Source organism: Scophthalmus maximus, chromosome 15, assembly GCF_022379125.1.
Source record: "Scophthalmus maximus strain ysfricsl-2021 chromosome 15, ASM2237912v1, whole genome shotgun sequence".
NCBI lineage: Eukaryota > Metazoa > Chordata > Actinopteri > Pleuronectiformes > Scophthalmidae > Scophthalmus > Scophthalmus maximus.
The window spans coordinates 13,813,309-13,839,979 of NC_061529.1; the positions used below are offsets into that span (position 1 = coordinate 13,813,309).

Below are 26,671 nucleotides of genomic sequence, written 5' to 3' on the forward strand. Positions count from 1 at the left end.
TATCTATAGAATGCCCTTTTCTTTTTATTGTCTTTTCTTTATAATTTTTCCATTTAATATTCTTTCCTTCTTTACTAAAAAAAAGTCAATAAATATATTTCTTATACTTTTTCTCTATCATTTTTTAAAAGCTACATTTAACATCGTATAAACTATATTTTTACTTCCCTAAAGAAAGTATACATATATATATATATATATATATATATATATATATATATATATTTATAAATCCTGGATCCTCCCCTTAATCCACATCCACACCAAAATTGAATGGGTTTCAATTGGACAAGGCCCCATCCCTCCACCACGTTTGGTGGGAATCCCTTTTGTAGTTTTACCGTAACCCTGCAAACACATGAAAAACAACAAGATAATAACTCCCTTTCTGATGACTACTATATAAATCCAAACATCACAAATGAGACTAACAGCTGCGTCCCCTACGAGCTCCAGACTACTTGTTAAGAGCACTAAAGAAGCTTCCTAAAGACTGCAGGGGGTGAGGGGGGGGATACTGCCTGCTGCATTTCCCACAAATCTTCATGCACGGCAGGCTGCATCTGCCAGAGCCCAGTGTGAGAGCTAATGACATGCAGCAAACAGGCGGACAAATGCCACGGGCAGCAGTGAAGTCGGTGCTCTGCAGTTTCCTCCCTGGAAACGTCCCAGTCTGAGCTGCAGCATTTTTTTAACACACCCCCCAAAAAATCCACACGGTTCACATTCTACACAGATCAATCCTGCTTATGATCCAAAGCTCTTTACACGGAGTTTGGAAGCTATGTGAGCATTTGAGTTATTTATAAGCATTAATGTAAGAAGCCTCGTTGACACGTCCCCCAACCTGTTAATACCCCTGAGGTTTCAACCGTTCCACCTTGAGGTTTTATGAAGTGCAACTGCAGTTGAGGGGCTCGTCTTTAGGGTCATTAAGGGGTCATTTACAGGGGCTTGACAATCAATTAAAAGAACTGTCTACAGTCATAACCAGTCTGCGGTGTCGCTGTCAGTAAATGATAAGGCCAGCAAGCCAACACGCTCACAGTGACCACGTCAGCATATTGATGTTTACCATGTTCACCGTCTTAGTTTGAAATGTGAACATGCCAACACTGGCTTATTGGCATTGAAATGATAATTCAGGATCATTTTGACTTGATGATGAAGAGTCAAGTGATTGATTGATTGATTGGTGAATGACTTGACTTACCTTCACTACACGGGTTTGATTTTAAAGCTGACAGAAGCAGCCATTTCACATTATGTCCACTTGTTCGCGCCAAATCCTTTATCATGAGTTGAGTTCTGCACAGAGACAAAGTGGGGAAAAACATTCACAGCAGGACAATGTAAAGTAGTTTTTATCATTCATTAAAAATCAACGAGATTTTTCTTTGTGAAACAGCAATAGAACAAAATGATGAGTTTATTAGGACTGACTGAAGAGGGCTACTTGTTTGGAAAGGGTTACATCATAGTTTCCATTGTGGAGGTAAAATATTTACAGTGAACTGAATTAATGTCCTAGGTGGCTACAACAAACAAAGTGTGGTACTTAATATATAATAAACAATGACAGAAACATGAATGGCTACAAGGATATGATTACTAATGTTATTATTGTTGTTTACTCAATGAAATGCCTTCATTTCATAATTTCTGTGCGTATAATGTACATATTTAAAAAAAACAAAAAACTAATCCACCTGTGTTCCTGCAGAGCGGATGCTAGTGATTTAAATATCCTTCATCCTCCCATTGGCAAAAGGTGTTTTGATTTTAATTACACCAAGGCCTTTCCTTTGCTGCCGTCCTCAATACAAACGGGACGGGTGTTACATTCTAATGAACAGCGCAACTTCTGTGGTGACATGTTGTCAAATATGAGATCAATGTAAGGGACTTCATAAACACTTTGTGAATAACATCTTCGTAAAATAATCAGTTCTATTACCCAATACATTTCCAGTTAAGCCGTGTGTATCCACAAATACAATACCTTTCTCTCTTTCCTTGTTGCTCAGTGTACCATGGAAACTGCCGTCAGACGTATCTAGGAGTAAATTCTCCAAAAGAGAAACATCATCCATCACAATGCCTGGTGGGATTCTGTTTCCCACTGGGCCTTTGCTATTTCTCTGCAGCAGCATTGCAGTGAATTAGAATGACTCACTCCTGATTCTTGTGTAAAGTCTTATCTTGCCCCTTTCGGCTGGATGCTCTAACGCAGTTAATTGGCCAAATTTTTTGGCCATAATCCTGACTCTGAAAAGTGTGGGATCGTCGGGATCACTTCATAGTGTGTATTCTTATCTCTGATCTCCAATCTCATATTACTCACATATATACTCACTGTCGGCATCTCAGCGACAACATTTCACCTAGCTTTCTGTCTATGTGCTCTGGGCCATCAAGGTCTCATCAGCATGTTCATTAGCCAGGACTCATCTCCCGTTTGACATTGTCTATAGTTTCTCCAATGTGCTGCCGGAAGAGAGATGCAGGCTTTTTATGGTTCTGCCTTCAAAATACTTTTGGCTGCAGAGAATCTAGTGGCCCTGAGGTTTGTGCTTTTGATGAACAATGAGTGGATTAAAGAGTTCCAATGTGTTGCTTTCAATTGCTCCCCTCTCTTCAAGAGCTCCTGCTTCCACTTTTCATATGCCCAGTTTGAGCTTCCGTGAGTGACATGGTTCATCGAAGACAACCCGTGGTCTATAAATGTTAACCTGTGGACATTAATGCATTTACTTTATATATTAGTTTACCTGAAATATTAAAAAAAAAAGCTTTGTAGGTGTAGGTTTGTAGGTTTGTTCCCCTGGCAAACTATTCGTTGTTTATCTCAATTATTCATAAATATTTATCTCAGTACATACAACACGTCAGTAAATTACATTTTTAAAAACAGTTGTCAATAAGTATTTAAAAAACACATAGGAACAAATCAAATCTAAAGACACATACAAATATGCCCGTTTCTTATTGTTCATCAGTTAATTCATTTTAGCTGAAGATAAAATGAATGAAAAATTGCTCCTTACCTTTCAACAATCTCTGTTCACGGATTCCCCGTATTCCACCACATGGCACAGCGTGTGGCATTACTTTAAATGTGCTACTGCTCATTCAGCAGAGCTCTAACAGCAACATGGCTCACTGGTTTCCATGGCGATACAATGATTGAGGTGCTGCAAAACTTTGCCTATCGCACTCGTTCCTGTAAACAAACACAGCATTCAATTTAATAATATCATGATTATTCATCTTTATCCTAATTTCCTAATCAATGTGACATTAAAATATATTTTGCTCGAGAAAATTATCATTCAGTTGTTTGAAGAAGTCGCAGGAACAGAGTTCCTGATCACTCTCACCCCGTCCGAGGTGTAACCCACTTCTTGTCCAATGTCAGCTCCCCCATGACCCTCAAAATGATCAGCAATATATCAAATAGACGGATAAACATAAAATGTGACGTACAAACTTTCAATACAGGAAAAAAAAATTTAAAAATATTTGAGTTCATTATGTCAATGGCCTGAGAGAAAAAAGGAAATAATGTTGAAAAAAAGTGGTTGAATAATAAACAAAATTTCCAAAATTCTAAGAACAAGAATTAACAGCAAAAAAATGTATATTGCTGACAAGTGGCTTTACATGAAGCAGTCTTTATTGGATCTCTCCTGACAGAAAGGTGGAAATCAGTGCTTTACAGCATCAGGACAGTATATTTTTCACAGCAGGTAAGACAGTAGCCTATTGGAAATATGTGGTAAGATTAAGGCAAAGCAACATGAGACACTGCACAGGAATTAGTCACAAAATTAAATGTAAAAACAATATAAAATACTGCGGTTTGGTGCCATCATTTTCACGTTCAGACTTGTTAAAGACAGTGGACTTGAGATGTCACTGGTGTAGTGCATACAAAACACACATTATGAGTGTTAACACCAGACTTCAGATCTGCCACTCAGTTATTAGAAGATCTTGAGTGAAAATACAAGTGGGGCTTGTTTCTGTGCAGAGAGTAATGTCACTGAAAGACTTCAATTGGACACTTCCCTCTTGCAAAACGTCAATCACAGATCGGAAATCTCTGCGGAATGAACAGTTCTGTTATATATTTTTTTAAATTTAGCCATCAGCAGCTCTCTGGGCTAAGCAAATCAATTTTTTACAGATGTCAGTGAAACACAAAGAAAATGCACCGGCAGATAAGCAAGAGGCTCCTCCAGTTAATAGTCAAGTACATATCATTAAGGGTCAGTGGGGGAAGTTGGGGTGTTGGGCCATGTCTGTACACTGAGAAAGAAAGCAAACAGAAAGGGAAAAATAAATAATTATCAGTGACCCCCCTCCAACGTCTGCATGAGTTTTACACTTGCATGTTTTAAACTGGCCTCTTTACCATCGTACGGTCCTGTTTTTAGAAGAGCCCGTTGACCTGCTCAGTCTCAGGGTCCAGGTCAATGTCATAGAAACAAGGCCTGGTGGGAAGACCCGGGATCGTGGGCATCTAGGATTTAGACACAGACAGAGAAAGATGTTTTAATGACAGATACTCTCAGTTCAAACATCATCCAGTGCAAAATCTGGCCATTTATTCTTATACTTAACACACGCCTACTGCTGCATCAAGTTTTAAAAAAAAGAGCGGACTGATTTTCAAGAGATTTCATTATGACAGCGGTTAAATTAAGAATTAAAGGAGTGGAGGAGTGTTGCATACCCTGCATGCGCGTTTGTATACAAAATATTACACTATTTGTCCCACCACAGTTTATTGAAACTTTTTATTACACAACACAAAAGGGTCCCAATTTATTGTTTTGTGTTGTTGCTTCATTGCAGAGCTGTTTGCAGCACTCTTAACCCCCCTGTGTCTGTGTATCCACAAAGTGTTTACTGATTAAACTCCGTAGATACCGCTTTCGCTGCTTTCAAAGAGCGCCCTGTGTTTGGGTGCAGGCTATCATGCTGTTTGATGATGCGTAGGTGCAGAGTAGTAAATAGTCACGCCTAGGTGCAGAGTAGTAAATAGTCACGCCCTAGTGTCTCCCAGACCCAAATCTGGAAAGCTACTGTACAGTTTCCTCAATGTGAAAGAGAGCATACCGTGCCAACCAATGGGAACAGGAAGCCAGCGCCCACACTGGCTCGGATGTCTCTGATTGGCACGATGAACCCTGTTGGCACGCCCTTCTTGTCTGCCTCATGAGAGAGTGACAAGTGCGTCTTTGCCATGCAGATTGGCAGATTGCCGAAACCCTGGAGGGGAAATGAGGACACGTAGAAATGTATTGGAACTTTAACAAAGTCATGCTAAAGAATTCTACATGCAATGACAGATGATTTACATTGACAGCAGTGCTTAACAAACACGCTGACATGACAGACAAAAAGAATCCACCCTGAGGGTCACTGACCTGTTTGGTGTAGAGCTCCACCTTGTGTTGGGCCTCAGGGAGAAGCTCGATATCATCAGCACCGTAGATCTTCTGGGCAATGATTCGAATCTTATCAGCAATAGGGAGCTAAAGTGGAATTAGAGATGTACATATGGCCGTCAGCACAGTCCTTCAGTTGAAATATCTGCTAACCAATACCATTTTCAATACTCGACTTGTGTTTGGGGGCCCAAATAAAGGACGAAAATTCCTTGTAGTAACATGAATTTCAAAGAGTAATCATATGTAGTAAACATTTTTACTACATTTTAAAACGATGCACTGCAGGAGTCGAGGTTAAAGCCCATACCTCCAAATCATAAAGGAACTTAAAGTCGCTGGGGGCCTCGGAGGCCCTCTGGACGGCCTGACCCAGGGCCACCGCCCCGGCTCCGCCCTCGGCCCAGTGGGAGCATCGCACAGCGTCGAACGCTCCGGCGGCTTTGGCTACGCTGCAGACCAAGTCCAGCTCAGTCACAGTGTCTGTCCTGCAGGAGCAGTCAGCACAACAACAAAGACATGAGAGATTAACAGACACAGAGGAATTTTCACTACATCTCAATAGCGACACAACACATCTGCACGACTATTTTATCACCTAATCTCTTTATTGACACGAAATTGTGCCTTGTTATGAAAAATTAACAAAACATAAAATTCACAATGTCGTGAACCTGCTTTAAAAACCTGATAATGATTTTTTTGACCACTTCCAATAGGGGGCAGCACAAACAGGCTATAAAGACAGCATTGACATATTTCAATACATAAAAAGTGTTGTTGCTCACATGTAGCAAACAGTTGCCTCAACATCAATAAGTTGAAAGTTGAAAAAAAATTTCTGTAATGATGAGGGAAACTTATGAGTTGATTGATATTTGTCAGTGCAAGTGGCAACGTTCACATTGAGTCGTTTCATCCTTTTCTAATATAAAAAGCTTTTAGAATTTTTTTTTTTTTTTTTACAAAAGTTCTGTAAGTGTGATTGGGACCTTACACACCATTTTTAGTCCTTCTTCTACCATGTCATCATCACCTACTTGAAAGCATTGACAGCCACCACCACAGGGACACCGAAGTGCTGTGCATTCTCGATCTGCTTCTTCATGTTGCTGCAGCCCTTCTCCAGAAGCTCCAGGTTCTATGTGAGACACACACACACATTTAAATAAGCTTGTGAGACAGTCTTTAATAACAGTCCACATAAGGGTTTTACATAGATGCGTTGCCGTATGCTTAAACACAGAAAAGCTTTAAAAAATAAAATGTTTGCTTGACATTTGTGCATCTGTGGTTCAGACAGTACATAAAAACTAATAAATACACAACGTGAATCTACAACAGAACATTAACATCCAAATTTAAAGCACACTTTGCATTACCTCCTCCACATATTCCTTTGGCAGTGGCATCCCGGCAGTGACCTAAACAAGAAACATGTCAAATGTTTGAATTGATTTAATAAATCAAACAACTGAAACACCAAATTTTATAAGACATTGACCATCATTATTTTTTCCTCAACTACCCCCTCCCCCATATTGATTATGATGCTAAAGATTGTGTGGATGAAGAAGTGAGAATATGAATGGAGTCGACTGAACAGAAAATCTCATTACACTCCCAGCAGTTAACTGTGAGATGTTTTGCGCAGGGGAAACTCTTAATGTGTGAATGTCAAGAAAAATCATACACTAATTTGAAAGTGTCGGGGGATTTTCAAAATAAAGCCACTGAATGAATCAGCTATTTATTGAAATGTTGCAGAAATGTCTTTCGAACTCACCGTTGGTCCTCCTCCGTGCATCTTCAGGGCTCGGACGGTCGCCACCAACACCACCACGTGTGGCCTCAGGCCCGAGTAGCGGCACTTGATGTTGAAGAACTTCTCCATGCCGATGTCGGCACCAAAACCAGCCTCAGTCACTGTTGGGAACAGTTGCCAGCGGTTGTGAGATGAAGAGAACAGTAACAGAATCACAGTAACAGAATCACAGCTATGAGGAATACGCAGTAATATCTTACTGCAATACAATATCTGCTAAACCATCAGTTGTACAATCACATGTACCATATCAGCTCCACTTACCTACAAAGCCCTCAGGTCCAACCAGCTTCAAAGCTATTTTATCAGCCAGGATGGAGGAGTTGCCATGGGCGATGTTGGCAAAGGGGCCCGCATGGACAAACACAGGGGTTCCCTGTGGATATATGTGATACAAAACCCATAACTCTGGGCCCCATCATCTCTCTGGCATACATATAGGTTTCTCACTATTAGAACAATCTCTCAAAAGTCTGAAACATAAAAACATGTTCCTAAAACATCTAGATGCCATCAAGCAATACAATTTGGTTTGTATATCTGTATGTTGTGTTGTGTTTCACCCACCTCCAAAGTCTGCATCAGGTTTGGCTTTATTGCATCTTTCATTAGCACGGTTAGAGCACCACTCACTCCCTGTAATGTAAAAAAAAAAAAAAAAAGTATTATAGGAGCCTTATACATATATAAGTTCAGGCCATGAAAGAAAACGCCAGCGCACTGACCAGGTCCTCTGTGGTGATGGGCTGGCCTCCGCGGCTGGTGGCCACGACCATCTTGGCCAGACGCTGACGCATGTCCACCAGGCTGCTGGTGAGGGCTAGCACCGCCATGATCTCACTAGCCACTGTGATGTCGAACTGGGCCTGGAGGACAGATGAGGGCGACATATTTACATGGCACCATATTAATAACAATAAAGCCTACTGTCTTGACGTGATTTTCATTGTACTTCTATTCTGTACTAAATGTACTACATTTCTACTTGCCTTTTTTGGTACTAATACAAGAGGCACAAAAGTTAATAATCAAGTTTGTTTTTGTTTGTTTGTAGGATTACTTAAAATTTACTGAATGATAAACCATTTCTGTTTTACCTCTCGCGTGTATCCCTTTTCAGTTGGCGCCTGGCCGATAGTGATCTTCCTCAGGAATCGATCATTGGTATCCAACACTGAAGTGGAGCACAAACACCACATGAATCTTACATAAACTGCATATATACAGCCAAATCCAGCAGTACACCAGTAGACCTACTGAGGTACATAACACCTGAGTGATTAGGTCCAGGAGACATGTCGGACGTTCATACCTCTCTGCCAGGTGACAGCGCTTGGGTCAATGTCCAGGCGGGCAAATCGGGTGATCTCCTCCTCAGTCAGAGTGGAGGGGTCAGTCTTCTCTATGCCGAGTCTCTACACAAATACAGAAAACGTCAGAGTTAACATGGACTGTGAATTTAGTCAAAGCCACTTGTAGATTTTGACCAAACTGTGATCACCTACTTTCAGTCTGTTGATCTGGATGGGGGAGAACTTCCTCTGTCCTCCACTGAGCGGGACCAAGCGGTTGTACAGAGCCTACAAAGGCAAAGGCAAGCGTTCCAATCCATTCATTAACTTATAAACCTTCATGTGGAAAACTGACTGAAATAAACAGTGAAAGAACCTTGTCAGATTGTGTGGACTCATGGAAGATTCGAGCATCAATGGCAGCGGCCACCAAGTTGTTGGCAGCTGTGATGGCGTGGATGTCACCAGTGAGATGAAGGTTGAACTAAAATGAACATATTTGTTGATTAAATTCAATGTTTTCTTTGTATCTTGAAGCAATCATATCATAGCATCGTTTCCAACTTCAAGCATCAGTGCAGTACCTCCTCCATTGGAATGACTTGAGAATATCCACCTCCTGCAGCACCACCTGCAGACAGAACCCCAAATTACAGATACATGAACCGGTACAAGACTTTAACACGTACGTCTCAGCAACTTGTGACCAGTGCAACCTCTCACCGAGTGTGCATTGTTCTGGAGCTCACCTTTGATGCCGAAGGTGGGTCCCTGGGAAGGTTGTCGCACACATGCAAACACGTTGAGGTTCATGTGGGCTCCCAGGGCCTGCACCAGGCCGATGGTGGTGGTGCTCTTTCCCTCGCCCAGAGGGGTGGGTGTAATGCTGCAGTTGGACAATATTAATAAGTGTAACTTTAAAGCAATAGCAAAAGCATTTTTGAGAAACAGTTATTTTAATTGCCAGTATATTATTGTGTAGAAACTGATTACGGGCATTTGGACATTTTCCCCACAAACGCTTCAGTGCCGTTCAGTTCTTTATTGTCCAGCTCGCAGAAGAGCACAGATAAAAAACAAACAGTACAGTAAGGTACATACAAAATGCTGACAACGTACCCAGTGACCACCACATATTTGCCGTCTGACTGGGCCTGCAGGCGTTTGATGATACTCAGCTGGACCTTGGCCTTCGTCTTGCCAAACAGTTCCACCTCATCAGAGAGCAGGCCCACCTCTTTCGCCAGACCGTCGATGGGCTTGGGCACGCAGGAGCGAGAGATCACAATGTCACTGTTGGGAGACACAGAAAATCTGAGCTAAAGGAAAAAAAGGACTAGACAAAGAGCACATTCTCCTGTTACATGTGGGTTATTTGGGTGTAACAAACCTGTCAGTGACAATTAACCACAGACATGACCAAGAGAACGGGAAAAAGAGGACACAAACCTTGGAACCGGCATTTGCAGGTTGAGCTTGGTGAGAGAAATGTTCCACTTCCCTGGTTGATGTCCCTCGAGGAAGCGCTTTGCACCCTGCACTGTGTTCTACACACAGACACACACTTTTTTAACCTTATATCTCACAAATTAATATGTAAGGGAATGACAATAAAAAAATAATTTGGCTGCAATAAAAAGGATGGATTCATATATTAAAAACATGAAAGGCAGTTTAAAACATGTTTTGTAAGTAACACTGGTGGTTGGATAAACACTGCAATATATAAAAAAGCACTACAAATTTCAGGGAAACTCAACATTAATCAACGGCTACATAGAGTTTAATAGAGGATTGACTCTCTAAATGGACCTTACCGCCATCAGCATGGCCACAGTCATGGGTCCTACACCACCAGGCACAGGAGTGATGAATCCCGCCTGCTCCTTGGCTGAGGCGTAGTGGACGTCACCAACCACCCGCTTCCCACTGGGTTTGGTCTCATCTGAAAGAAACGAAGATAAACTTTAATACAAAAGCAACACAATGAACACGCACTGCCGTCTACTGTTTAATTTAAAAGAAACTGAGGGCTGCGACTCAAGTAGACTGAAAGGCCTCGGAGAGAGTCAAACCTGGAATGTGGTTGATGCCACAGTCGATGACCACTGCTCCCTTCTTGATCCACTCTCCCTTCACCATCTCCGCTTTCCCAATGCCGACGACCAGGATGTCTGCCTTCCCCACCTGCACAGGAACAGTAACACAAATGAATGCAAAGTGGTGGGAATCTCACATGTAACACTGGTTCTTTATATACATTACGTTGAACAAAACTCAATATAGCAATTTTCTCACTCTGATATTAAGTGATATTATTGTTTGAACCACTTGGGGGCAGCAAAGACTTGTAATTGCAAGTATGTCATCAACAACTGTGAATGGAGCTTTTAAATAAGTTTAATAGATTATTAGATTAAACTCTTAATTTGCCACCTTCTGCAAACCATCTCTCCATCACTACTGAGAAATGCAGAAAGCAGTTTGCTTGGAAATGTACCCCAATTAGACAGCCCGAGGTTAAATGATATACTCTTTTAATTCTAATTGATGCTCTGCTTGTGTGAGACAACCGTTTGAGGGAATTATGATGATATCTGAGACTTCTTTTCCACTGATTCAGCAAGGGTGTTAATTTTTTACCTCTCCAGCGAGATCAACCGTTTTTGAGTGGCATGTGGTGACAGTGGCGTGGCTCCACAGCAGCAGGTCATGCATCGGCGCACCAACAATCTTACTGCGGCCAATCACTACGGCCTTCTTCCCAGCCACGGACACGCCTGCAGAAAAAGGTGAACATGTCCATCGATTCAGACCTTGTTCCAACTCTTTTGTTGCATTTAATATGATTTTAAGGGCACCAACTTCCTCTGAGGTGTGTCTGTGTTTACCAGTTTGTCTGATCAACTCCATGCAGCCATTCGGTGTGCAGGGGATGAAACAGTCGCCCAGGTCCCCGCGAGACAGCTTCCCTGCATTTATGCAGGTTAGCCTACAAATGGACCAAAACAAACACACACATGAACACATTAAATACAATCTAAGTTATCACTGTCTACAGATCTAAAAGCAGCCGTTTAAACTCACAGAAAGAAAGTGAGGAAACACACCAGAGTAAACACCCTGATCTTTAGTTTCATGTGTGCCCTTACCCATCTACGTCCTTCTCTGGTGCCACAGCGTTGGTGACCTTCTCTGTGTCCATCTTGTGGATCGAGTCTAAGGGCAGCTGCACGATGAGGCCGTGGACGGACGAGTTCTCGTTCACCTCTGTGATTTTGTGAAGAACCTACAGCAAAAACGGAGAGACACTCTCTTCACTCTTGAGACACATGATGGAATTTGGGAGCTTCATTAACAATGACATCAAAATCAGGGCCTGCTTGTTTAGCTGTAATCTCACCTCCTCCTCTGTTGCCGTCTTGGGAAGTCTCATATGTGTGGCATTTATTCCAATCTGCAGTTGCAAAAAATAAAGAGTTTAGGCCTTAAATTAGGCTTAATTTCTACAATGTACAGTTGAGTAACAGATAGGCTCAATATTACTTGTAAATCTTTTAAATATGTATTTATTTAAAAAATAAAGAAGAAAAATAATGCTGTTACCTCTGCTGCTGCTTTCAACTTCATGCTGATGTACAGATTTGAATCATCGCGGTCTCCAACCTGCAAAGACATGTGGTATGAACGGAAAGGCCTCCTGCCATCCGGACAGAGTTTTTGCATAAACATGTCCAAAGTATGCAAAAAATCGGCGTTTAATAGAATACACTCATACATTTTCCATGCTTTTACACACAACAGCACAATTGTGAAGGAAGAGAAAACAAAAGTGGAAAAATTAGCCACATATGTATTTATTTATCTTTTATTATTTTATTTTTTTTACACTGGACCCATGAATATTCCCATCTTGAACGTACCTGTAACACCACTAAGCCAGGGCTAAAGTTGGGATCCTGAAGCTTCATCTTCTCCACATCCTTTTTCAGACGCTCCCTCACCTGCCTGTGGACACATGACAACAGAATAAAACCCACTGTCCATGCAGAATTCCAAAAGGGACATAAGAAAACCAGGACATCAGAGAGTCACTTCAGGAGACGTGTCATATCTTTGGTATCTTTGTCTTTGCTTTATCTTTACTCGTGTTCTGGAGACTGGGAAACTTTCCAATACCTGAATTGTGACTTTATCTCTTCCACTCAACAGAAACTGAACCATTTAAAGACAAAGCGAGACAGTGGTGACACAAAGTTACCTGGACTTTAGCTCTTAAAGTCCCTGTCTGTTGAAGCAAAGCCAAACACTGACTGTATTTCTGTCCACACGACAAATCATTCAGACTAAAAATCTCTAACCATAGACTGATTGTGGTTCAATTGCACAAATCAAATCTAGATTGAGACACACACACACACACACACACACACACACACACACACACACACACACACACACACACACACACACACACACACACACACACACACACACACACACACACACACACACACACACACAGATAGAGAGAGAGAGACAGAGTACCTTTGTGCATCACATGAACTTCATTGGCAGAGATGATGAAAGTCACAATGAGACTGATCATGCCTGCATGATGTAAAAGGAGTGACACCAATTTGAACTTCCTTTCAAATAATCTCAGAGAGTTTTAGCCCCAGTGACCCTTCAGTAACTAGGGGTTTTATACTTTTTGTACAAATAGTCATAGTTGGCTCACAGTGATAACTTTGATCCAAAACAGATCTTGATGTCTTAATTTTAAATATGTTGCTTTATGTTTATTTACCATGGGGAACATAGAAACTAAGGATTAAAAGAAAAAGAAACAGATTGTTCCCAGACTTCATAAAACCAGTCCAAAACATATTGTATCACAATAAGAGTCCTTATCTCAATGACGGGTGTTAAAACATAAACATTCCTGGTCACTGATCAACTGGTGCCATATTCCTATGATCATTCATACAAGCTGGCATAGTACAGTAGTTCTTCTCTGTGTTTCCCCTATTTCAAACCCCGCTTCTTTAAAAGAAAACACTTGCATGAAGCTACATTTCCTGTAAGAGAGAACAGGCCTCGGTCTACAAAGGTCACTTGTTCGGCACAATCGATTGTATGTCGGCTTTCGCCGAGCTTCAGATATAACTGGAGAGACGGCGGATCTGTGGAGAGAGGGGGCACGAACCATTTGTGATGCACACAATTATTCAACTAATGGGAACAGTGAGGGGAAGTCAACAGGGTGCGGGCTGTTGTCACGTCTTGTGACAAGCACATGCAGCTAAATGACATTTGTGCTGTGTGAGTCATTCAAAATTGGAATGATCTAAAAAAAGAAAATACAACTGGCTCATTATAATGTAAAAACAGAAAGTCAAATGAACAGTTGTCGTCTAGGGTTTCACAATAATAATAATAATCATTGCCAGCACCTGAGGTCACTGGATCGATAGAGCAAAGATCATACCACACACACCCACTTGCCTCTTACACAATAACACTGCAGCATTTGCAATCATTCATTCCAGTGTTTTCAAATAACCCAAATTTATGGATTTACAACCACACCATAAGTTTGAGAATCACATATCCGTGGCTGATCAACATGACTGTCAGGAAACAAGTATCTCTGCCGCTTCTCTATAAATATCCTTAACAACACTTGCTGGCACACTTCATCCACGTGGCCAGCAGCAGCATGTGCAGCCAATTCAATCTCTCGTCGTGCAATCTTTCTGGAGCCAGATCCTCTACTTGACATACAGATCAGCAGCAGCGTGTCAAATGTGCACAGCAACACACAAATGTACACATACACGCGTGAAGCGCGCGAGTCGTCGGCGACTCGTGGAACTTTAGCTACTACAGTGACACTGACGCAGGTGGCTAGTTAGCTGCAGAGTTAGCCAGCGCGATTAGCCAAGGTTTGCGGTACAGCCGCGTCTATATCCGTGCGTCCGTGAACGCGTCGGGTACAAAACGTGCACTTACGCTGACACTTCTTTCCCACTTATGACTTGAGCTGACATCTTCTCTCTCCCTGGAAGTTGTGTGCTGCGTGATGCTGCGTGATGCTGCCGACTCGCTGCGCGCTGTACTGACAGAACTTCCCAAAACTTCAGTTTATCGCAAAAAAAAAAAAAGCCCCGTCGGAAGGGGACGTTCGTGGCGCAGGCTCCGTCCAAGGGGCCGACGCAGACGCTGGAAATTCGGCGTGTTGGTTATTCAGGAATAGCGTCACGGACGTAGAACGTCGCCTCAACCCAGGAGGGGGGGGTGACGACAGAGGACGAGGGCGGGGCTACCGCGAGGGGCCAATCGGAAATCTCTTGTAACCGCTAGTGGAAGCTATCGGCCAATGGCATTTCTGGTTTCCAGTCACGGGGGCGCGGGGACACGATTGGACGTAATTACGTGGAGAAACGGTAGGGGGCAGCACTGTATTTACGCCCCGCTCAGCCGTCAGTTGAACCCACGGCAGCGCTTGTTTACACGGGCCCAACTTGACGATCACTCGAGGCTGCCGATGCCCGCAGACGTGTTATCATTGAGACACTCGTCAGAGAGTGCTGGAAAAAACCGCCGTACTCATTCATCTGGCGATTAGTCCGACGTAAGACATGAAGAGGCACAGGGAGCTATGGAGAGTAGATGCGTGTTGAGCGACACCGCAGACCCACAAACGCGAAATTCACACGCTGACAACTATCTCCTCTTCGAAAGGCAAGTTGACAGCAGCGGGTACTTTGTCTGGTTGTGGGGCTGTGTGTGATCCGTGTAGGACGACTCATGGGCTTCACTCGCCCGTGCGTGGCTTCGTGTTGTTGTGAGCTAACTCGACGTTGCGTGCAGCTGTTTGCACACGAGTCCCCGCGTCCAGTGAGTTGCCATCGCTTGAAACGCAAAGTGCCGCGAAGCGAACGTCCCCCCGCGCTCAGGCCACGTCCGCTGACTGTCGTGCACAATGTGTCCCCAGGTCGAAGACGCTGTTCGAGGAAATCCGCGCCTCCATCAACAACAATGGCGAGGAGGACCGCTCCTTCTGGAGGCCCGTGCTCCCGTGGGGCGGCGTCTTCCCCATCAGGGCGGGACGCAAGGCCGTCTCGTGCACCCCGCTGTACGTGGAGATCAACCTCAAGAACACCTGCACCATCGACGGCTTCCTCATGATCCTGTACGTGATCCTGCGGGACAACCAGGGCTTTCCCCGCGAGCTGGCCGTCTTCCTGGGCAAGCAGTTCGTGGAGTACTTCCTCTACCTGATGGACTCGTGCGACTACACCACGGTGAAGATGCTGTGGATCTGGGACCGGATGTCCAAGAGACAGTACCGCTCGGCGGTCCACCGGGCCGCGCTGGAGATCGACCTGTTCGGCAACGAGCACGAGAACTTCACCAAGAACCTGGAGAACCTCATGTGCACCGTGCAGGAGAGCCTGTGCACCGACTGGAGCTGCCCGGCCCGCTTCCAGGAGCTCATCAAGACCACGATCAACATCAGGTATACTACGCAAAGGCGGTGGGATATCCTGGTGCTGCCAAAGTGAACAAAAAGAAGCTGCAAAATCACCCTTTTGGCATTTTCACAAATAGAGTAAAGAGTCTCTGGCCTCTCTGTGACAATCTAGTCCAGATTTGACAAGTTTAGTTGTAGTGGTTTTCTATATGGACATGGTACAATACGGAGGACAGGTCGCTCAGCATTGTGAGTTAAGTTCCCCTCAGCTGCCGAAAGAGAAGCTGTATAAGAAAGCGCCGTATAAATACAGTCCATTTACCATAAATTTCCTTTCACAAAGTAGGTCAAATCCTAATGACAGCGGTGTTGTTGTATGGTTAACACCATTTCCATTTGCTTTCAATGTCCCTCTCACATCCCCCCCCCCCAGCCCTCCTAATGAGCTGCCCCACAGAGACCCCATTCAGTCGGCCGTGGACGGGTTCTTCTGCCCCAAGCTCCTGCTCTGCTCAGAACTAGGGTGAGACACAGTTCACCATCGTCCAACTCATCTCATTCCACCTCCTTGACAGATTGATGGTCTTTTGCAACAGGTGCGATGGTCTGAGGGAGTTCTCTCAGAGGGTTTTCTGCCATGGACCCCCGCCCTTCGTCATTCTTAACATGCAGCGGTGGAAGTCAGAGGAGCTGTCCTATGTCCCTTACCACCTGGCTCTCTGTCAGCACAGGTATGTCTCCACAGGTTCGGTGTACAGTAGCGTGCTCTGGCCTCACTGCCGCGCAAGCCACTGTCATATGAACCTCCACAGCACTGACCTGCAGCATTATGTTTCCAGCATTTAAAGGCTGATGTATAAAACAATTATTCAAGAATCATAAAAGGGAGGCCAAAAAACAATAGACAATGGTCTTTAAATTTAATGAAAGCATGTCATTAAATATTTTTTGAAAATATTATGTTTTTTCTTTGGACTCAGAAGAATATAAATAAATAAAAAATTGTTGCCATAATCATACAGCAAGATCAGTAGGATATGAAAAGTCAGAAATAGGCCATTTAAAGCTGCTAAGAACAATCCTGTTTTTTCTTTTACAGACATAATCTCAGCTAATTAGTTGAACTAGTTGGAATTGAGACAAACCCATGTGTAGTCTCGACTTTCTCTGCATCAGTAAAGGAGAAGCAAGCTAATTTTAGAAATGTTACACGATTGAAAGACAGTGTTAAAAGAGACTGGTTAATTAAAAGTGTTACCTCCGATGAAAAGTGCCAAGTCCTCGCTGCTGGCTTTGCACCAGCATGAGTGAATGTTTTGTTATAGATGATTCTATCATCCAGCACTCAATATTTTCAAAGCAGCTGTCACTAAACAACAATTTCTAAATTCAAATGTTTTTACACCAGATGAAGTTTTTTATTTTATCTATCTCTGCCTTCGATACACGTTTAGTCACTAGGCCCCTGTCCTCTTTTCTATTCAGGTACTTGCTGGAGGGCGCCACACTCTTCAACAAGGAGGAGCACCACTACTCTGCAGCCTTCCAGATCGACGGCTGCTGGATGCACTACGACGGGTTGAGGAGCGACAATCTGATCTTGTTACACAAGCCGCCAGAGCTCCTGCTGCTGTCCTCTCTGGTCTACATCCGCGCCGCCGACAAGTGAATTCATTGCATCTCAAGTGGACGAACGGACGAAGACCAGGAGTGACGCCGAGCTCAAGAATTAATGCAGTGGTCCACAGTTCCTACGATCATTTCTTTATCTTGACGCCGTGTATCGCATCGCATTCATGTAATCATGTTTCGTCTACGTAGCGCATCGTTTGAATCTTTCAGTAATTCTTCTCAGCATTTGCTTCCTCCTTTAGCGGTTAAATGTTCTGAATGACACATGCGCCATTTCACCTGAATGTTTGCAGACAGCAAAATGAAAATGCCTTATTTTGGGGGGCATGCTTGGAATCCAAGAATATAATGGACTATAATAGTTCTTAGTTGATAAGCATAAATAATAAGCATAGTACGCATTACCTGCCACACAGAAGGGACTGATATGACTTTAAAAATTGTCATGGAGGGTGAATTTTCTATTAACAATCGTTGTATAGGGGATGACATTGCCTGTGTACCAGATGTGTATAGATTTTAAGTGTCCGTTTAAGTTTACATTCATGCATATATTGGCCCTTTATGGAAACTTAATTGGTGCTTTTTCTATAGACATTGTGGTCTGAGGATAAGAAACAACCAATCACGGTGAATGTTTTTTGTTTTAAAGATTTTTAAATGAGTGAGTGTTAAAATTCAAAGTTCTTAAATCGTGTGATTTATATATTACTTGTTTGGATTCCAGGTCACTAAGATGGTAGCATATCCATACTGACTAATTCAATTCAAGCATTTTAACACTACTCAGCACAGTCTCCACCACAGGCAATATGTAAAATGACATTTTATTTTTTTGTAAAGAATTACTGGTATCACACAGTGCCTCTGCCAAGGAGAGTGAGTGAACGTGGACCTGTTGATCATAAGTCTTCGAATTAAGTTCAGGGGCTGTTTTTCTATGCAGACGTTGTCTTTCAAAGGCAAATAAAAGTATTTTGGCATAACACACGGATTAGTTTATTTTGCAGCTTGTATGAACGGCTTGGATGAATGTCAAAAGAGCCACATAAAAGCAAGACTACCCTTTAAGGCAGGCATTTATTTAAATTTTAAACTGGGTACAGCTGCACCAAACAAACTTACTAAAATGTATGTAAAATGTCTTCAATCAAAACATGGGAAAATGTGAAAAGCTACCGTATTCTACACCTAGGGGTTATCATGTACTTCCAGTATTAATCCACAGGATATAAAATTCAAGATCGTCGCCTCACTCCACACACATGATGGGAAACGCAAAAGAAGCAGAGTGGTCATTTGGCTAACATTGACATCAGTTTCAAAGAAGTTTCTCTTTCAGACACAGACATTACAGAGTGGCAGGCCATTGCAGACCAGGTGTTTAGTCGTCCATCTGCTCTCTTTGAACAAGCACTTTGGTGAGAGTGGTGGCAAAACAAAAAAAAAACATGACATTGGTTAGGCCGTAATAGAAATATGTACAAACTCAACTATAACACCCTTTCCTTTTGCAGATTAACGTTTGCAGCTTCTCATCTGCCTCTCAAATATTCAGTAAAGTAGTTAGTATACACGTCAGAGATCATGACATCACATGTAACATTGATGCTAGATGAATCATGGTGGTGGCACATTGTCACGCCAGCGTGACTTGTGCCGCGGTAAAGTGACAAAATCTATTACAGTAGACGGAAAACAAAAAATGGGTTACAGGACATGAATAGTACAAATTATAAATACAATAAAAAAAGGTCATTCACATCTTTTTTAAATTAATTTGACATACTTGCAGGAGCACACACATTGGGTTGCTTGTACATTACATTTACAAAATTCTCTATGTGATGATGCAAACAATCTGCAACAAACAACAAAAGTATCACCGGTGACGCCCCGACCAACATACAAGGCAAATGTCATTAAACTTCTCTTCTCATCTAAAACATCAGGTCAAGAGCAAAGTGGAAGAGCACATGTCCTGTCTAGTGTTTCCAAGACCATTATTTTTATTAATTAATTTATCTTATTGGCCACTAATTGATAAAATTGAGAGCCATCATTTTTATCTACCTAAATAAACATAGGCCATGTAAAAAATTAAACAACATGCACAACAAACACAGGATGTCTGGTAGGATGAGGTGAAGTCAATGGTACCATGTTATGTTTCACTATAAGCCCACATCAGCAGCAGACTGTGTGAATGGACTGACATGCAATATGAAATGCCTTGGCTTCTGAAACGAGACAAACACAAAAACACACTCATCCGCGCAGGGAACACAAGTCTTATTGCATCATCTAAATGCCATTAGCCAAAAATCAAAACATATGTACAAATTACAATGTGTATCAAATAGTTTGGTAAGTGCAATGCAGAGCTTGGTTAAAGTTTTCCATGTGTGTGCAAACGTCAGTGCACAAAGCAACTCAAACTAGACTTGGACGTAAACGGTGTTTCAACAAGACACACACCACAGGTAGCCTTTCTCCTCATCTAGTGGCCCCTCTATTGCTGCAAACCGCTCGACCCGTCACTCAGTCGAGCCCACGGCTGCACCGAGCGACGCCCTCAGCCGGCCCGGGGGTCACGCGCACCCAGGGGAGCACTCAGCTGTCTGCTAGTCTGGTCTCTCTCCCAGGACACAGGACTGGTGACAGGGACAACTTGGCCTGAGTTGGCTGGCACAGCCCTTGGTGCTTAGTCTTCCATCTCCATATGAAAGCATGGAGGAATATAATGCTAACACATTAGCAATAATATCTATCTATAAGTGTTTTCGATTGTGGCAAAAGAGCGATGCAGGGGATTTCTACAATAGGGGTCAAACAAATGGAGAAAAAAATAAAATAAAATTAGCTCCATGTTTTGGCACTTTACACGACGCTGTGAACAAACCATGGCCACATGAGGGTCACGGGTTTGGTAGCGGGTTGGCGAGCATAAAGACCAGGTGTCGCACCCAACTGGAGGTGGAAAAAAAGAGCCTTGGTCATGGTACTGGCAACAGGCACTGAGACAATGGCAAAGCATGCTCATATGCTGTATAAGGGCAAATGTAAAGGGAAAGAAACATACATGGATACATTTTAAACAATAATAATAAACAAAACAAAGTGCCATTTTTTAAAGAGCTTTAGGCAATTTTAGGAACAAAAGTTTGTGGTTTTTCCAACCACAGATGTTCCTTTCACTTCATTTTTATTGCATGGTTGGGTTCCATTTAGGTGTTTCCGCATTTTAAACGCACATAAATTAAATGAGTGAACATCTAACGCAGTAACGAAGCAGAGGTTGCCCTAATTGCGTGAGGCAACACAGACAAACAGCTGAATCCTGAATCCTAAATATAGCACCAGTTGGTATTGTGTACAGACCAAAGGGTGAAAAATAGGGCCGCGGTCGATTTCAACTATTGTAAAGAGTAGCACAGTAGTAGTGCATGACCCGACCTAAGGAAGATGTAACAGAAGCTTAAACATGGGGATTTGTTTTACATGGCTCCAAGAATGAAGGAGAGACTAGAAACACTCATCTCTTGACCCTTGGAATCAACAACACACACGCACACACATTCACGCACACGCTAGACCCAGTGCAGAATAACATTTACAGGCAATGCACTAGAGGATATATTCATATCTATATATTTCATTTAGACCATTTACAAGAGAGATAAAGGCAGCCCTTTTTGAGAAAATATAAAGTTTCCAACATTTCAACGTTTTGTGAAGCACTGATTTTGATGCAGAACTCCTGGGCCGCTGAGCCCGAGAACCAGTTCTGCCCACAAACACGCAACAAAACAAACAATCCTATTCTGACATGCAGGTACCGTTCGAGCATACACGCAGACATACACACCACATGGCCAACAACCACATATTCATACAAAGACACAAGCAAACAGCTGTGTTTCTTCAAAAACTTTGAACGCATGATTCTGGGTTGCAGCAGGGAAATTAAGGAAAAGAAAAACATCAAACAAACAAAACAAACTTAAGTGTTAAATGGCATGAAGAAAAACAGAAAAACAAATGTCTGCTGACATTAATATTCAAACAAAAGTGACAAGATTTCTCCCACAATCCTCTGGGAAATGGCTCAGAGTCCTTATTGTGGTCCAGCAGCAGCAGAGCGGTTGTCTCCTCGTGCCCGTGACAACAGCTGTCCAATCATCTTCCTTCCTTATCCACACGACTGTGTAGCCCTTCCTCTCTGCAGCCATGTCTGTGGTCCCCCTCTAGCCCCGCCAGCTAGCCCAGCACATCCATCCACCCAGCAGGCTCTCTCTCCCTCTCCTCTGGTGTTCCCGATGCTGTTCAGCGCTCCTCTGCACCTGGAGGATGAATGTAGGAAGGAGGAGGAGGAGACAACAAAAAAGAAAAGTCTTTGTGTCTAAGTTCTCTCATTGGGTCCTAGCTGGCTGGGCCATGGGTCAAAGGGCAGTCAGGCCAAAGTTACAGCGGCAGTACAACATGCCGCTTGAGTCCAACCAGCTGTCTGAGATGGGGTCATAGCGCTGGACAGTGTTCAGGTAGGATGACCCAGAGTGACCTCCCACCACGTAGAGGTAGTTGTCCACGATGGCAGAGCCCACACCTGTAAGACAGTGATGTCACATGTGGCCTGTTAGAGACATCATTCTCCATTTTGTAGATGCAAAAAAAAAAAAAAAAAAAATCACAATCCGCTCAGATTTTACCTTTTAAAGTATCCCGAAAACCGATATTTGTCAAGTATGACTTAAACTCACCGGTGCGTGGTTCGTTCATCGGCCGACAGGCTGTCCACTGGTTCTGGTGTGGATCATACCTCTCAATGCTGGACAGGTGCGACACTCCGTTGTGTCCGCCCACCACAAATATGAAGCCGAGCATGACGCCCACTCCAAAGTTGATCCTCTTATCCGCCATGGGGGCTACCATTTCCCAGGCATCCTTGCTGGGGTCATACCGCTCCACGCTGTGTAGAGGAGATGCATCAACATTGAACAGAGCACACAATGGTTTAGAAAGTGTCAGTTCACTCGAATAAGATACATCACTCACAGCTGGTGGCAGCTAGCTGTGCAGATATCTCTGGTTTCAGGTCCACTGATCTTGAAATGTGTCTCAATGAAACTTTTCTGACTGCCGAGCTGTACAGCTCTGAACTCTAATGTGAAAACTAACCCTTGAACACAACATCCAGACTTTTCAAACAGTCCCTCCCTACTCCCGGCTGCATTACCACACACCAAAACACAAGCCTTGAGATAATAAAACCATTCCATTGTTAAAAATGTATGAGAACTATTATCTGTCATGAACCTGTGTGCATCAGATAAGAAACCGTTATGAGGTAATGAAGTAGCACTGTCCATTAATTTTAACATTTAATTAGTAAAGTAAATTAAAGTACAAATATTAGGGTGATATTTCACAGCTCCCTGCTCCTCCAGTTAAATATTGTAATGGACTTTCTCTCAGTCAGAGTTCAAGTTCCTACCAGCTGATTTTGTATATATGTGCTAACATAAACTTCATTAGCTGTCTAAAAATGCAATTTCTAGTTGCTATGAAAACAGAAAATATAAGTTCCATTTTAAGAGCAGGAAACCTGTGTCACACATTTATTTCAGAACTATAGTACTTAACGCAATATTTACTCATAGAGACTTATGTCAAACTACAGAAAGGAAGAGCTTAGTTCAGAGTCAAATGAAACCCTGGCAATCTGGGATTATTTTTGCAATGTGCCAAGGACATATAAGCCACTGGGGGAAGGAAAAAAAAATCCCCAAAGATTCTTTGTCCAAACACATTCTCCTGAGGAGGTCTAGGAGTCAAGGAAACAAGCAACAGAGGCGATGCTCTCTAGAGATCCACGGCAACAACAGAGGTCTGAACTTGCAGCACGCAAGCCAGGCAGCCCCTCGATGAAACTTCAGCAACCACTTGTGCTGCGACTCCTCTTCACTCATTAACACGTTCCTGGCCATTTTCTCGGCAGCGCTTGACATCCTTCACTTGATTGCCAATTTTATCAAATAACTATCAAGACCATGAGAGAGAAAGCCAGACTAGGAGGTCTCAGAGGGGCAACAAGTTTGTTTTCCACAGGGATCAAATGCTATTTTAAAATAGGGGTGTTAGGGCAACACAGACACATTACTGATGTCAAATGTCCTCTGTGGGTTCATGCTTTGGCCTTATTTGGCTTTCTGCAGTCTCCACATTGTAGAGGTATTTGGTAATATACCAAACAACATACTTCATAAACAATGGTACAGAATATGCATGATTTAGTTATTCACAGTTTATGCAAAGACAACCAAACGTTTTTTTTCCACTTTCACAGATAAAACAGCAAATATCCCAGCGGTATTACCTGTTCATGTGGGCTGGCCCATAGCCTCCAATAGCATACACCATGCCATCCAGCACAGCAGTGGCAAAGCAGCTGCGGGACTTTGTCATGGGCGCCACTGGCTGCCACTCCTTCAACTTGGGGACATATTTCTCCACCGACTGGAGGTAATACTGGCCGTCGTAGCCCCCGAGGGCGTACAGCTCTCCAGCCAGGACCACCACTCCGAGTGTGCTGCGACACTCTGCCATTCGCTCCACCGAGGACCAGGTGTTGCTTTCGGGGTCCCAGCTCTCCACTGTGCTCTCGTGTCTCCGATAGCTGATGCCCTGTCTCATGTGTGTGGCGATGCCTCCCACCACGTACACCTTGTGGTCCAGCACTGCTACACCAAACTCGTATCGTGGCACACTGAGAGGGGCCAGTCCAATCCACGAATCTGTCTGCGGGAAATACATTTCCATGCTGCAAGAGAAACGCAAAGATCATCTGATTGAAGTGTGATTGTTTTTTTTAAACACAGAACACAAGGGAAGCATAGACAATACGGACGTCTGGAAGGTTTTCTTGACACTTCTTTACACATTACCTTTCTAATGTGGCAAACAGTCCAGCCTTGCCTCCGACTGCAAGCAGCACCTTCGGTGCACACCTGGGCCGTGCCGACAACACCGTCTGATAGGAGAGTCTGTGCTCAGGCATAAAATGGTATTTAAGGGCCTCATTGAGCAGGTGCTTGCACGCGTGGTCATCTCGTATAAGGTGGTTGGCTTCATATAGGCGAGTGAGGAATTTGACGCTGAGGAGTGGAAGGCGAACACAGTGAAGCAGCTGAGCCAGATGCTGCTGTCTCTCAGTCACGTCATATTTGATCCACGATTCCAGGGCGTAAAACACAGTCTCCTCTGTGACCACTTTGAGGCAGTCGTTGGACACAATTTCGTCCAACTCTGCCCTCGTCAGTTCAAAAAACTCCTCCGTCTGACAAACTTCCTCAAAGTTCTCACAGATGAACTTCGTCGCAGCCAGGCACAGATCATGACAGCCATATGTCTCTGCAAAGCGAGAGATGCCTATACAGTTCCCGGCATCCAGCTGGCTCTCTAAGAAGGAGCAGCACTCCTTAAGTACTAGCTTAACCTGGAGTAAGTTGGCAGCCGGCAGCAGAGATTCCACTGTTTCCTGGGAGATAAACACAGTGCCAGTGTATGCATACTCAACGATGGCCTGGAAGAGAAAGAGTAAACATGTCACATCAACAAAAACCAGTCGGCACAGCTAATGTCTGCTGGCTCCAAGCGTACCTGCAGGGCGGTCTCATCGATGCACTGGAACTCCACCTCAGAGGTCTCCTTCTCCGACAGGTTACCCGTGAACATGGCCTTGAAGTACGGACTGATGCTCGCCAGCACTACTTTGTGAGCGTGGATCTTGGCATCCCCCACACGCAGGACAATGTCACATAGTTCGCGATCCTGCCGCAGGAGCTGGAGGCCTTGCAGCAGCTGCTCCGAGTGGGGCCGCGTGAGACTGGCAAACATATAGGACTGGTCCTGCTGGTCCATCTGGGAGCAAAAAACCACGCGTCAGTGCAGTGTTGACATTGTGAATGCGCCTGGATCAGTGGAACCTTTTCGATTAACTGTCATGTGACTAAAAATAAAAAGCCTGGGAAATTAACCAGTTGTCATCTTGTCTCCGGGACTGTGTCACGTAAACGCGGGCCTGTGCAGCATGACACAATAATAACAGCACGTGTGTGACTCATTCGGGGATGTTTTGAAGGAAGACGGTGGTTATTCCTAGGTGTCCCTGACAGTGGTCCACTGAGAGGCGAGTTGGAAAAGGCGTGATCCCCCTAATCCGAAGCTAACTCGCCGTACACGGTACCCCGTGGTTCTGGTCGGCCCCAGCCGACTGCCTGCATGCCAGTGAGCATTTCTAATTTCGTGACATCCGCTGACAACGTGTATTGACTGGGGCCTTGGCTTGACGTCGGAACGGAGAACACGGCCAGTTCAAAACTCGCTAGCTGCCCCTTAGCTCCACATCGGCAGGCAGCTGACGTGTGCGTTTGCAGAAAACACACATTCCGCGGAAAATCGCGTGTGACATTAATGCCACTGTGCCGCGACGCCGTCGCGTTGCTCAACAGCGTCGCGACTCCGGCGGACGACGACGCGTGTTCCGCTGCATCGCACACGGCTCAGGTTAGCTGCTAAAAATAAACAGGGCTCCCGTGGCTAGCTGCATCATTGATCGATATACAGTAACATGGCTGACAGACTCGGAACGTGACCGAGTAGCTAGCTGCCAGGCAACATGCTCAACGCCGCCGAACGCAGAGGGACGAACCTGGAGCCTCGAGTCCGTCGTGCGTGTCGCGGCACCGTCGGGGACAGATTGTGAGGCGTCGGAGTTGAGCGGCGAGGGCGAGTGGGGACCCCGGGCGGCTATCAGCGACACAACGCACCACCGACCAGCACTAGCTCCAGAGCTCCCGACGAGGCTCTTATAACAACGAGCCGTCCGAGCAGCACACCCACTTCCGCTGCCTTCAAAATAAAAGGACGCGCGGCCCTGTCCCGGGTGACGCGTGTGGTTGTGATGCTGTGAACTTTGTCAGAGTGA

The 26,671-nt window shown here is 43.9% G+C and overlaps 3 protein-coding genes and 1 long non-coding RNA gene across 4 annotated transcripts; 1 reads left to right on the forward strand and 3 right to left on the reverse strand.

Moving 5' to 3' along the window:
• Window positions 1–233: 233 nt before the first annotated feature.
• LOC118286453 lies at window positions 234–3,013 on the reverse strand. Its single transcript, XR_004785397.2, has 3 exons — window positions 2,003–3,013; window positions 1,214–1,308; window positions 234–348 (listed from the first exon to the last, which is right to left on the reverse strand). It is a non-coding gene; the product is annotated as an uncharacterized LOC118286453 (long non-coding RNA).
• A 645-nt stretch (window positions 3,014–3,658) lies between these two features.
• On the reverse strand, window positions 3,659–14,763 carry mthfd1b (methylenetetrahydrofolate dehydrogenase (NADP+ dependent) 1b). The gene is made up of 28 exons (XM_035610881.2): window positions 14,589–14,763; window positions 12,497–12,581; window positions 12,180–12,239; window positions 11,977–12,030; window positions 11,726–11,862; window positions 11,465–11,565; window positions 11,217–11,353; window positions 10,649–10,760; window positions 10,391–10,518; window positions 10,023–10,120; window positions 9,693–9,866; window positions 9,323–9,459; window positions 9,158–9,204; window positions 8,950–9,057; window positions 8,787–8,861; window positions 8,594–8,696; window positions 8,379–8,455; window positions 8,007–8,147; window positions 7,849–7,917; window positions 7,546–7,657; window positions 7,243–7,382; window positions 6,839–6,880; window positions 6,497–6,597; window positions 5,767–5,944; window positions 5,436–5,543; window positions 5,125–5,277; window positions 4,418–4,525; window positions 3,659–4,311 (listed from the first exon to the last, which is right to left on the reverse strand). Exons 1-27 carry the CDS (start codon window positions 14,624–14,626, stop codon window positions 4,436–4,438), a joined length of 2,805 nt encoding a protein of 934 aa, XP_035466774.1. The 5' UTR covers window positions 14,627–14,763; the 3' UTR covers window positions 3,659–4,311; window positions 4,418–4,435.
• Window positions 14,764–14,999: 236 nt separating this feature from the next.
• On the forward strand, window positions 15,000–18,673 carry c15h14orf28 (chromosome 15 C14orf28 homolog). Its single transcript, XM_035610901.2, has 5 exons — window positions 15,000–15,320; window positions 15,574–16,098; window positions 16,487–16,576; window positions 16,650–16,784; window positions 17,539–18,673. The coding sequence occupies exons 1-5, from the start codon at window positions 15,238–15,240 to the stop codon at window positions 17,720–17,722; spliced, it is 1,017 nt and encodes a 338-aa protein (XP_035466794.1). The 5' UTR covers window positions 15,000–15,237; the 3' UTR covers window positions 17,723–18,673.
• On the reverse strand, window positions 18,661–26,638 carry LOC118286428 (kelch-like protein 28). Its single transcript, XM_035610883.2, has 6 exons — window positions 26,396–26,638; window positions 25,345–25,605; window positions 24,630–25,267; window positions 24,062–24,505; window positions 22,446–22,654; window positions 18,661–22,291 (listed from the first exon to the last, which is right to left on the reverse strand). Exons 2-6 carry the CDS (start codon window positions 25,603–25,605, stop codon window positions 22,128–22,130), a joined length of 1,716 nt encoding a protein of 571 aa, XP_035466776.1. The 5' UTR covers window positions 26,396–26,638; the 3' UTR covers window positions 18,661–22,127.
• Between the last annotated feature and the right edge of the window lie 33 nt (window positions 26,639–26,671).

Coding starts and splice junctions, on each gene's coding strand:
- mthfd1b (XM_035610881.2), bottom strand. CDS start 14,626: ATGTCAGCTCAAGTCATAAGTGGGAAAGAAGTGTCAGC. Junction 10,761..11,216: donor CGGTTGATCTCGCTGGAGAG/GTAAAAAATTAA, acceptor GTTCCTGTGCAG/GTGGGGAAGGCAGACATCCT. Junction 9,867..10,022: donor CTGCAAATGCCGGTTCCAAG/GTTTGTGTCCTC, acceptor GTCTCCCAACAG/TGACATTGTGATCTCTCGCT.
- c15h14orf28 (XM_035610901.2), top strand. CDS start 15,238: ATGGAGAGTAGATGCGTGTTGAGCGACACCGCAGACCCACAAACGCGA. Junction 15,321..15,573: donor AACTATCTCCTCTTCGAAAG/GCAAGTTGACAG, acceptor ATGTGTCCCCAG/GTCGAAGACGCTGTTCGAGG. Junction 16,577..16,649: donor CTGCTCTGCTCAGAACTAGG/GTGAGACACAGT, acceptor CTTTTGCAACAG/GTGCGATGGTCTGAGGGAGT.
- LOC118286428 (XM_035610883.2), bottom strand. CDS start 25,605: ATGGACCAGCAGGACCAGTCCTATATGTTTGCCAGTCTCACGCGGCCC. Junction 22,655..24,061: donor GGGCCAGCCCACATGAACAG/GTAATACCGCTG, acceptor TCCTCTACACAG/CGTGGAGCGGTATGACCCCA. Junction 22,292..22,445: donor GATGAACGAACCACGCACCG/GTGAGTTTAAGT, acceptor ACTGTCTTACAG/GTGTGGGCTCTGCCATCGTG.